General features: G+C 66.8%; 1 protein-coding gene across 2 annotated transcripts; it reads left to right on the forward strand.

Moving 5' to 3' along the window:
* Positions 1 to 226: 226 nt before the first annotated feature.
* On the forward strand, positions 227 to 11,010 carry MKNK2 (MAPK interacting serine/threonine kinase 2). 2 transcript variants are annotated; one of them, XM_082623890.1, is made up of 14 exons: positions 227 to 355; positions 498 to 633; positions 4,182 to 4,269; positions 4,367 to 4,468; positions 4,549 to 4,646; positions 6,706 to 6,785; positions 7,110 to 7,183; positions 7,431 to 7,535; positions 7,663 to 7,718; positions 7,809 to 7,904; positions 8,359 to 8,553; positions 9,304 to 9,468; positions 10,170 to 10,213; positions 10,556 to 11,010. In XM_082623890.1, exons 2-14 carry the CDS (start codon positions 583 to 585, stop codon positions 10,791 to 10,793), a joined length of 1,392 nt encoding a protein of 463 aa, XP_082480016.1. In that variant the 5' UTR covers positions 227 to 355; positions 498 to 582; the 3' UTR covers positions 10,794 to 11,010. The 2 variants fall into 2 exon arrangements, with proteins under 2 accessions (XP_082480016.1, XP_082480017.1); XM_082623891.1 differs by having other exon boundaries at positions 10,562 to 11,010.
* The last annotated feature ends 296 nt before the right edge of the window (positions 11,011 to 11,306 follow it).

The following is an 11,306-nucleotide window of genomic DNA, read 5'->3' on the forward strand; positions in this document are numbered from 1 at the left end:
CCGCGGCCGCCAGGATCCTTCACGGGTCCCGCCCCCCGAACCCCGCGCACCACACGACGCAGGCGCGCAGACACGCCCCGCCGCCAGAGCGACCTTCCAGTCCCGCCCCCGCCGTGCGTGCGTGGGCGGAGCCATAAGGGGCGGGGTCTGCGTCGGGGCGGGGGCCGAGCCTGGCCTATAAAACTGTCGGCGACGCGGCCCGCCCGGCTCCTCTCGGCGGTGGCGGCCCTGGTGGAGGAGTCCGCGGTGGCGGCAGCGGCGGCGGCGGCGCTGTTCCCCGCGCGGTCCGCGCAGCGGGCTCCGGGCTGCGCGTCTCGGGCGGCGGCACTGCGGTCCGGGCCCGAGCCCGACCCCGGTGAGTGTGGCCCTGCGACCCCGGCCCGACCCCGACCCGGACCCGGGGAGCGGGCCCCACGGAGCCTCGCCGCCCTGGCCCGGGCTCCCGGCGCGCCGGCCGCGGCCACTCAACGCCCTCCTTTGTCTGCTCCCGCCCACAGGGTCCCCTCACCGGCCGCCCCCCCGCCCACGGGCCGTCCCCCGGGCCCCGCGTCCCCTCCCCCGCTGGCGGGGCCCGGACAGAAGATGGTGCAGAAGAAAACAGCAGAACTTCAGGGCTTCCACCGTTCCTTCAAGGTGAGGGCCGGGTCGTCTTGGGGCCGCCCCGGGCTGGACCACCCGAGTGGCCGGTGGCGGGACGCGGAGCCCGCCCCCCAGGATACCCCCCGGGGCTCGTGCCAGCTCCCTACCCTTCGCCTGGAGCTGCCCCAGCCTGGTGTGCATTGTCGGGGGTGGGGGGCGGTGTCAGCAGGCCACAGTCCAATCTCAGGCACCCTGGGACCTGTCGGGTCTTTCTTCCAGAAGCCCCATACCGGGCTGGGGACCCCTACATATGTGTCCCCTGCCGACCCGAGCCAGGCATGTGCTGGTGTGGTGAGGAGGGGGGAGTTCGGTAGGCCACAGTCAGTCCCTAGCGCCCTGGGGCCTCTGGGGTCTTTCCTCCAGGAACCCCGGGCAGGACTGAGGGGTGGCCTGCCCGTGGGGGCCCCTGACTGTGTGTCCCCTGCAGAGCTCAGTCGAGTGTGCACTGCTGGGGACTGTCAGCAGGCCACAGTCCGGTCCCCAGCGTCATGGGGCCTGCGGGGGTCTGCGGAGTCCTTCCTTCTGGAACCCCAGGCAGGGCTGCAGGCCTCCCCTACACCCTCCTGGGTGGTCTGCAGAATGGGGCAGTGGACTGGATGCCCTCCCAGCCCAGCACCTCCCAGACACCCCAGGCCCAAGGCTATTTCCTGTCGGAGCAGGAAGTTTCTGCAGCGGCCCCATGGCTGTGGCATGGGGCCGCCGCAGTTCTAGTCTCAGATGAGCGAGTCTGGGGCGGGCAGGCAGGTGCTAGGCAGGGATCCCACAGGGCCTGGCCCAGGGGACACAGTGATGTCAGTGGCCACCCCACCCCGCTGGCCGCGTTATGTAATGGCTTCCCTGGGCCTTCTTGGGCAAGAACCTGTTGCCCTCTAGAGAAGGCAAGACCTGGGTGTATGTGCGTGTGTGAGTGTGTGAGTACGCTGCGCGCGCCTACAGGCGAACTGCACACCAGGGTGGGAGGAGCGAGCTGAGACTGTTTGGGTTAAAATTCCCAGGCCATCCAGCCAGCGTTCTGGGCCAGTGCCCCACCCCTGCCCACACGCCTGTCATCCTGGCTTCTCCCCCTAGGGCAGCCACAGCCTTGGCACGTTCAAGTGTTCAGGGCTGGGCGGGAGCAGGGTGGACTTGAGACGTCACTGGTGGTGGTCTGTCCCCTTCGGGGGCTGGGTGGGAGCCGAGATGGGGTCAGCGCGTGGGGCCAGCACAGTGGCCAAAGCAAAGTCGAACTTTCTGGATGGTTCCAGCCACCTCCTGCCAAGGCCTGCTGACTGGAGGCCCGCAGCCAGCCCTGGGCCTGGCCTGGCAACACTGCCTGGTACTATGGGTTGGCCTCTGCAGGCCGTGCGAGAGCCCAGCGCTGAGGTGGGACTGTGGGAGTCCTGAGGGAGTTGGAGGGACACTGGGCCGGGAGTGCTGGCTCTGAGGTGGCCCTCCCGGTGGCCAGAGGCCGGCCTCGCTACGTGTCTCCTCCTGCTGCACCCCAAGCTCCCTCGGGCCGCGGCCACCTCCCTCCCCTCAGCCTGGCAGCAGCGTCTGCCAGGTGTCTCTGATGTATTTTTCCCCATTTCCACATGGGAGAGTGGAGCCTTGGACAGCGTGGGCATTTGTCTTAGCACCCCCCGCACGTGGTGACAGGGACACAGGAGCTGGCATGGCTAGTGTCCCTTCACCTTGGTGGCTTGGCCGCCCCTTCTCTCCAGGGTCCAGCTCTTTGCATTGGAGGCTGGCACAGGGTTGTGGGGTCGGTGAAAGGCCCCCTGAGGTCCTCGTGCCCTTACGTGATCCTTTTGAGTCACCCCTGGGTGCTGGTCAGGCCCGGAGCTGAGGTCACTAGGCCGAGGTGAAGAAGCTGGTGAGGGCCACCGCTGGCCCCGAGCCTCACATCCACCCTCCCTCTTGATCACCCCCATGTTGCCACCCTGGGGCCCCTCCTCCTGGGAGGAAGGAGTCACCTGGCGCCTCCAGACGCCCCTGGACTGAGCCTTCTCAGAGCGCTGACTGCCGGTGCTGGCACAGCCGTGTGCCTGGCTCCCTGTGGGTGCCGGACCCCTGGGCGGGCAGGGGCAGGTGCTGGTAGACTATCCTGCGCTGACTGGCTGGAGCTCCGCCTTCCTCCCCTCCCCCGCCCGCTGGCCTCCTAGCAACTATCTGCAGGGCGGGTGGGTGGCGAGGCCGGGAGGGCCCACGCCTGTTTTTCAGCCGCTCCCTGTGACCTCTGCCTGCCCCTGTGCTGCTGGACTGGCTTCCGGGCCTCCCGTCTGCAGGAATCTGGCCAGGCCCCTTCTGCTGTTAGGCCCCTGGGTATCTCCCTGGGGCTCTCCCGGAGTTCCTTCTCTGCCAGATGGCCTCCTGCTGGAGCCCTGCTTCCCCTTGTCCCAAGGCCCAGAGGGGGGCAGTGACTTGACCCAGGTCCTCCAGCATCAGAGCTGGTGCCACTGCCGCGTGTACAGGGCCCCCATGGCCACCTGAAGCCCTGGCCATTTGGACCGCCAGGATTCGGGGAGCTAAGTGATTGCAAACTCCTAGAGAAACACGGTGGGGCCTCAGAGCCCCAGCCTTAAAGCCTCAGCCTCGTGCGTTGCCGGGGGCTGCCAGTCCTCACGCAGGATCCGCAGAAACTGAAGGAACCCCAGCTGCCTTCGTTCCCTTGTTAGGATCCCACGCACCGCCCCCCAGTCCCGGGGGCCGTCAGGTGACGTTGAGCATGTCCCTCCCTGCTCAAGGGCTGTTTCCTTAGCTGGACACCGCGGCCTGTGAGGGGCTCCATCCTGGGGTGTCTGAGGGTACACGGGACAGTGCGGCTGTGGCCGGGCCAGGGAGCGGCCCAGTGCTCACGCGGGAGACCGCGGGTGCCTTTCGCGTGAGCCCCCGGAGCCGGGTCCCAGCGGTGCGGAGCTGGAAGCAGACGAGCGAGGGGGGTCGGACCAGGAGAGGAGGCGCAGAGCTGGGGGACGGGGCGCATTGTGGGCGCATCAGGAGCAGAGGTGTGGTGGTGGGAATCGTCTCGGGCCGGGAGGTGCAGCGGGGACGAGCGGACAGTGAGAGGCAAGGAGGGCAGTGGTGCCCCATTCCACAGAGGGGAGACTGAGGCCAGGAAGCCATGGGAAAGCAGGCAGGGCCGCCTGGCTGGGAGCCCCGCCCTGGGAAGCCGCTGACTCACTCCCTCCCACTGGCTGCCCTGCGCCTTTGATCTCTGCTCCGGCAGGGGCGCGGGCGGTCAGCCCGGGCTGTGGTGCTGGCCCCGGCCCCATCCTGCAGGTGAGCAAACCAAGGATCAAGACGTGGCCTGGTGCCCCACAGCGACTCAGGCCTGGCCTGGGAGGCGGCACCCCCTCCCATGCCTGCGTCTGGCCTTTTCCCATACCACACCCCCTCCCCAGAGGCCCCGAGGGCCCTGGGCTGGGGGTGAAAGGTCCATTTCCTTGTGGTCTGGCAGAGCCAGGCTTTCTGCTCCGCAGCGTGTGGACATGGAGGCCGGGGCACTCTGGGTGCAGCTGCCTCGCAGGGCTGGGGCCTGAGCTCTGTCCTCTCCTCTCCTGCAGGGACAGAATCCTTTCGAGCTGGCCTTCTCCCTAGACCAGGCCCACCACGGGGAGCCTGACTTCGGCCTGGAGTGCCCGGCCCGCCCTGGTGAGGGGCTGGGGGGGAGGGCGAGCCTCTGGCGGTGGCGGAGGGCTGGGCCACCTCCTGAGCCAGGCGGGCCTCACCTCCGGCTCCCCCTGCACAGATATGCCCGCGAGCCAGCCCATTGACATCCCCGATGCCAAGAAAAGGGGCAAGAAAAAGAAGAGGTGCCGGGCCACCGACAGCTTTTCGGGCAGGTTCGAAGGTGAGTGGGGCCGGCAGGGGCGGCGGTGTCGGGGAAATGGGCCGGCCCAGGGTGGCTCTCACCGGCCCCCTGCTCCGCAGACGTCTACCAGCTGCAGGAGGACGTGCTTGGGGAGGGTGCCCACGCCCGCGTGCAGACCTGCGTGAACCTCATCACCAACCAGGAGTATGCCGTCAAGGTGAGACAGGCCCCAGCGCCTGGGCGGCCCCCTCGCCCCTCCCCAGCCATTCCTGGGATCTGGCACCCTCCAGGGGTGGCAAAAGGAGGGGAGCTGGCATTTGAGCTGCTGGACTGGCAGGCGGGGAAAACCAGTGTCTAAAAATGGCCTCAAGGCCGGTGATTCAGGCCACACCTGGGAATCCAGGTCAGCCTGGGCTGAGCCCCCAAGTCCGGGTGGGAAGTGACAGGGGGGTGGCCCTGCTGCACAGGTGGCCAAGGACCTGGTGCCAGAGGGACCGCTGAGAACTGGGGGCTTCAGTTAGAGCTGATGCTCACCTGTTGGGTCACTCGGGCCAGGCCCCTGTCCCCAGGGATGACGAATGCTTCCCTGTACTGGTTACAAACATTGAAAGGCAATGCCCTATTCGGGGCCCCGGGGGAGCTGGGCATCAGGGGAGACCAGGGCAGGTCCGCGAGAGCCTCCTGCAAGCCCTGGGCCGCCTCTGACCCAGGGTGCGCCTGCGCAGCCTGTGTTGCCTGGCCAGGCGTCAGACCCTGCGTTCCAAGAAGCCTTCCAGGCTTCCCTCATGACCCTGCATCTGGGCTGGGTGGGGTAACGGGAGGCTGGCTGCCCAGGAAGGAGGGCCAGGTGCACAGTGGCAAGCGGGCTGGCCGGAAGCCTCAGGCCCTAGTGGAAGCGTGGTGACCAGGGTGGCTGTGGTCCCCGCCCCCTGGGAGCGCCCGGGTTGGGTGGGTGATGGTGCCATAGGACTGCACACCTGGCATCAACCACATTCTGCACGGTCAGTGTCCTCCTTCCTAAGGCCCCTTGCTGGGCAGCCTGGCTTCTGTCACTCTGACGGACAGGGAAACCAAGGCTCAGAGGGTTGGGTTAGTTGTACCGTGTGTGACCCCTCAGAAGGCCGTCCCCTCTCGGGACTGCTGTCTGCTCCGTGGAGTGGGGGGGCCCTAGCTACATTCCCAAGGGACGGAATGAGGTTCAGGTAACTCCAGGAGGGCATGGCTGCTGGCATTATCTCAAGGAGCCCTGGAATCTGGTGGTTCTGCCCCTCTGTGGGGCAGGTGTATTTGTCACTAGATAGGTGGGACAGTGCTTAGGGTGGTGGCCGAGCCCCGGTGACCAGTGGATGTGTGTGCCCACCTGCTGCTGGAGCCTGGCCAGTGGAGCACACCACGTCCCCTCCCCCAGGCTGCTGGTGGGCCGGGAGCCCTGGGCACAGTGGTGACCCAGGCTGCCCGCCCACCCAGTGAGAGGGGGCCCTAGGTCCAACACGTGAAGAGGTTCCCAGGAGGTGTGTGTGGCCTGGCTTTGCTGGGAGAGGGCTGGCACGCACTTTTTTTTTTTTTGGCACATGCTTTTTGACCTCCCCTCTCTGGGAACGAAGCGGCTCACCCCAGGGGGTGGGCCCAGAACCCTCCTGTCCTTAGAGCTCCTGGGTGCCAGAGGGGGATGGGCACAGAGGCGTGGGCTGGTTTCCTGAGGCTCTGGGGTCCTGGGCAGCTGTGCCCGCTCACCTGGCCTGAAACAGACTTGGGCTTACGGGGCTGGGGCATCTGTCCAGACTGGTGCCCAGGCAAGTGGGATGTCTTGGCTGGCAGCCAGGCGCCCCCAGGCCCCTCCAGTCCCCTGGGTGGTGTGTGAGCCAGCACAGTGGCCCTCAGTCTCCTGGTCAGGGAGAGGAGGCCGCTAGGCTAAGGAACCTGCTGCCCTGAAGGAGTATCTTGCAGGGGCTCCAGGCCCCAAATACACCCCAAGGCTTGTGGCAGTCAGGGGCGGAGACCTACTGGCTCCTGTCCTGCTCACCCCTCCTGTGATGCCTCTGGGGAAACACATTGCCCCCAGTTTGTTCTGACACCACAGTTTCGACTTCCAGTAAATTCTGGGCCCCAATAGGATAGCTCTGCTTTCCAGAACTTCAAAATCTAAGCTCTGACGAGCTTCAGGCGTGACACAGGGGAAGTTTCTGGCAGGGGAAGGGGGGGCGGGTCCCAGGCTGTAGGGGGTCAGGCTGACCCAGTTGGTGTCTGTGTGTGTCCTCCCCCCTCTGACGTTTCAGATCATTGAGAAGCAGCCGGGCCACATTCGGAGTAGGGTTTTCCGGGAGGTGGAGATGTTGTATCAGTGCCAGGGACACAGGTAATATGACCTACCCTCACCACAACACTGGGCCCCAAGCCATCTTTCAGTGGCTGAATGGGCCCGAGTGCCTCATCACCCCCAGCAAGCACTTAGTGAGCACCCACAGTGTGCCAGGCCCTGTGCTGGGCATTGTGGGTGGGCCCAGCGGCAGGCAGGCTGACAGTCCGAGGTGGGCAAGGCAGAAGCAGGCCCGTGGCCCCAGGCGCAGCCTTCCTGTGGGTAGGTGGGGTGGAGAAGGCGGGCCCCTGCTGGGCCTGGCTGTGGCTGCCCACAGGCCTGAGGAAGCCTCACTCCTTCCTCACCTCCCTGCCCCCACCCCAGGAACGTTCTAGAGCTGATTGAGTTCTTTGAGGAAGACGACCGTTTCTACCTGGTGTTTGAGAAGATGCGGGGCGGTACGTGGGGCCCGGCAGGCTTTTCCATCTGATCCTAACGGGCCGGGGGCTTAGGGCCACCAGGGAGAACCTTTCAGGGGGGCCCTGCACATCAGAGGGGCCTTGTGGGGTCCACACGCCAGCTCAGGTTGGAGGACTCTGGACCCAAGGAGGCAGGAGTGGGGGCTTCCCTGCCAGGGTGGGGTGGGTGCTGGCCGTTGGGCAGTGGAGGTGACCCCTGTGTGTTCTGCTCCATGGCCTGGCCCAGGCTCCATCCTGAGCCACATACACAAGCGGCGGCACTTTAACGAACTGGAGGCCAGCGTGGTGGTGCAGGATGTGGCCAGCGCCCTGGACTTTCTGCACAACAAAGGTGGGTGGCCACTCTGCCTGCCCCAGGGGTCCCTGGGTGTCTAGCCTTGCGCCCAGGACCCTGGAAAACGTGTCCACCCACCCACGGACCCCTGACCCACCCTCGTGGTTCTTGGTTCTCCCTGCAGGCATTGCCCACAGGGACCTGAAGCCGGAAAACATCCTCTGTGAGCACCCCAACCAGGTGAGGTGCACCGGGGGGTGGCCTTCCCTGTGGGCCAGGGCCCCCAGGGTCGGGACCCCCACCCTCACAGCCCCCTCTGACCCCGCCCAGGTGTCCCCCGTGAAGATCTGTGACTTTGATCTGGGCAGTGGCATCAAACTCAACGGGGACTGCTCCCCCATCTCCACCCCGGAGCTGCTCACCCCGGTGAGGGCCTGCGGGGTCAGGGCTCCCCGAGTGGGGTGCTGGGGGGAGGGGTAGCTGGCAGGGGCGGAAAGGGCGGGAATGGCTCCGAATCCGGTCCCAGGCTACAGTTGCATAACCTCGAGGTGCGGAGCCTGCTTGGCGGCTCGGGCCTCGGAACTCGGGCTTCCGCTTAGCAACAGCCGCTGATTGGCCGGGCAGAGCGGCTGGGCGGGGCCGCGTCGGGCGCGGTGAGGCTGGGCGGGATCCCGGCACCTGTTGATTGGGAGGAGGTTGGGGCGGGGCCGAATTCCTCAGCAGCCTCTGATTGGCCGGCAGGGCGAAGGCGGGGCTGGCTCAGCAACCTGTGATTGGTTGGGCAGGGCTGTCTGGCCTTGGGCTCCGGGAAGTCCGTGTCGGGGCGCCCCCCTTCCCCCTCCGCGGGCCCTGACGCCCCCGCTCCTGCCCCTGCCCGCAGTGCGGGTCCGCCGAGTACATGGCCCCGGAGGTGGTGGAGGCCTTCAGCGAGGAGGCAAGCATCTATGACAAGCGCTGCGACCTCTGGAGCCTGGGCGTCATCCTCTACATCCTGCTCAGCGGCTACCCGCCCTTCGTGGGCCACTGCGGCAGCGACTGCGGCTGGGACCGCGGCGAGGCCTGCCCGGCCTGCCAGGTGCGAGTGGGGTCCTGCCGTGCACCCCTCCCCCGAGCACCTCGTCTGGCCTGCCTCGGCGCGCGCAGACACACACACGCACACGCACCCTCACCCCTGCCTGCCCAGTGCACCCTCTGGTCCATGCACACACCTACCCCCCACCCTGGGGCACCTGGCCTGTGAACCCCCCTGAGCACCCCTTAGGGCTTGGCCTCCAACCACTGACCACATCCACAGGCCACTGCCGGCCTGACCTTCCTGGGTTTCCAGAGGCTCGTTGGGTTCCCCAGCCCAACGGGAGAAGGCAGTCAAGGGTCAGGAAGTTGAGGTGGGGCGAGGCCTGTGGTTTGAGGTGGCCAGGTTCCAGCCTTCTACCCACCATGTGAGGCTCAGGCTTCATGGCCTGATCCCCCCAGAGGCTGGTCGCCCAGAGCCACCCTTCAGTAAATCGGGCCCCACTTGAGCAGAGCCCACCAAGTGCCTCCCCGAGGCCACTCTCTGGCCCAGCCTCCCAGCCACCCACAGATGGGTGGGTCCCTGCCCTCCTTGGCCTGCCAGAGCCCCTGGCCTTGCCAGCTGAGCTCAGGGCACTTTCCCCGACCCTAACCCTGGGCCCAGGTCACATGCAGCTGGTAGAGGCTGGGGGCCCTGACAGAACTTGTCACTCATTGGTGCTCCTCCGGGTCCAGGCCTGCCCCTTCAGGCGTCTGCGACGTGGCCTCAGCTCTTGCTGGCTGCAGCTCACCCCACCTTCCATGTCCCCTCCAGAACATGCTGTTTGAGAGCATCCAGGAGGGCAAGTACGAGTTTCCAGAGAAGGACTGGGCCCACATCTCCTTTGCTGCCAAAGACCTCATCTCCAAGCTCCTCGTCCGTGACGCCAAGCAGAGGCTGAGTGCTGCCCAAGTCCTGCAGCACCCCTGGGTGCAGGGGGTGAGTGGGAGCCCCAGGGAGGCCTGGGGGGCCGCTGGCCTCCATCCAGCCTCTGCCAGTGGGCTGGGGTGACTCAGAGCAAGGGTACGACAGCCCTAGGCGGCTCAGCATCGAGACCCCCCAGAGCGGGCAAGTGCACAGCAGGGAGACCCCCACTGCCTGCTGGCCAGGTTGGGTTGGGACTGCAGGAGCTGCTTCTCAGTGAGTCACCAGGCCCTGTGTCCTGGAGGTGCAGGGGCCTCTTCTCACCTGGAACAGAGTGTCAAGCTGAGGTCAGCCAGGTGGCAGGTGGGGGCCTGCCACCCCCCGTCCAAGGCTCTGTCCCCACCAAGCTGAGAAGAGCTTGCTGTTTCTTCTGCCCAATTGTTGTCCTGGCGGGGCAGATGCCTAGGCCACCAGGGCAAGGGGGCTTAACAAAAGTACAAGTTGGCACTGTGGGGAGCAAAGACTGGGGCCCCGCTGTCGAGGCAGATGGGCTGGTGGAGGGGGTTCCCAAGCCCGCTGGGAACTGGGGCAGCTTTGGTGAGAGGCAGGCCCCGCCCGTCACGTGGTCTGGCAACGTCCACCGCGCCCCTCCCCCCAGCCTGGCTCGGTTCCCGGGCAGGTGCACCGCCTTAACCCCCGCTGCTGTCGAAGCCAGCTGGGCGCCCCGAGGCGGGCGGGCTCTGCTCTCCAGCCTCACCTCTTCTGTCTCCTTGCAGTGCGCCCCGGAGAACACCCTGCCCACGCCCATGGTCCTGCAGAGGTGAGGCCCGTGTGGGATCTCGGGCTCCGAGCGGGGAGCCCCGGGTCCAGGAGGGGGCGCTAAATGTTAAGATGTTTAAAGAAGACTACACGATCCTCTTTCAGTCTTGGCGGGGGAAGCCGTCCAAGCGCTTGGGTGTCCTTGTACCGGGTGATGAGTTTGTGACCCCACCGCGAATTCCAGTCCGCCGGCCGTTCCCGCCCCCTGCGGAGTCTGGGGGCCTCCTGGGGCCTGCAGCCCCTCCCCCAGGGCACTGCACAGACCCCGAGGGTCCTGAGGGAAGCAGGGGGGACGGGCCGGCGGCTACCTCCCCCTCCTTGGTGACCCCCGCCCTGTCCCCAGGAACAGCTGCGCCAAAGACCTCACGTCGTTCGCGGCCGAGGCCATTGCCATGAACCGGCAGCTGGCCCAGCGCGAGGAGGACGCGGCCGAGGAGGCGGGGCAGGACCAGCCCGTGGTCATCCGAGCTACCTCACGCTGCTTGCAGCTGTCCCCGCCCTCCCAGTCCAAGTTGGCCCAGCGGCGGCAGCGAGCCAGCCTGTCCGCGGCCCCCGTGGTCCTGGTGGGAGACCACGCGTGACCCCCTCCTTCCCTCTGTACATAGGCCGCCCCTCCCCCCCGTCAAGTCTAAAGATTTTTTTAAGCTATTGCCCGCGGGTGACCAGCGGGCTGCCCTCCCCCGGCTGGATTCCGAGGCGCTAAGCTCAGCTCGGGGGTCTTTTTATATAAGGTTTTTGCTGTTGGGTTTTTTTCCTGTTACCCTCCTTTTTTTTTTTTTTCTTTCAATGGTGTTAAACGCAGATCAGGCGCCCGGGGAGGAGAGCGGAGGGCCTGTGGCTGGGTGGGGCCCTCCCGCCGCCCCGGCCCGGGATGCGCCGGGTACTGTGAAGGCCGCTCCCCGCCGCCCGCGTGACTCAGGAGAGGAGGGCGTGGCGTCTCCCCGAGCCGGCGGGACCTCGCCGCCCCCCTCCCCGGCCCTCACAGTGTTTTCAGGGACGGGTCGACCCCCACCCACCTCCTCTCGACGAGACGGTAGCTCCTTCCCTCCCCTCAGACACCCTGGCGGCCGGGCGGGCCGGGGGCTTCTTGCGTC

Source organism: Mesoplodon mirus (assembly GCF_964341445.2).
Source record: "Mesoplodon mirus genome assembly, chromosome: 5".
Classification (NCBI taxonomy): domain Eukaryota; kingdom Metazoa; phylum Chordata; class Mammalia; order Artiodactyla; family Ziphiidae; genus Mesoplodon; species Mesoplodon mirus.

Coding starts and splice junctions, on each gene's coding strand:
- MKNK2 (XM_082623890.1), top strand. CDS start 583: ATGGTGCAGAAGAAAACAGCAGAACTTCAGGGCTTCCACCGTTCCTTC. Junction 634..4,181: donor GCTTCCACCGTTCCTTCAAG/GTGAGGGCCGGG, acceptor CCTCTCCTGCAG/GGACAGAATCCTTTCGAGCT. Junction 4,647..6,705: donor ACCAGGAGTATGCCGTCAAG/GTGAGACAGGCC, acceptor CTGACGTTTCAG/ATCATTGAGAAGCAGCCGGG.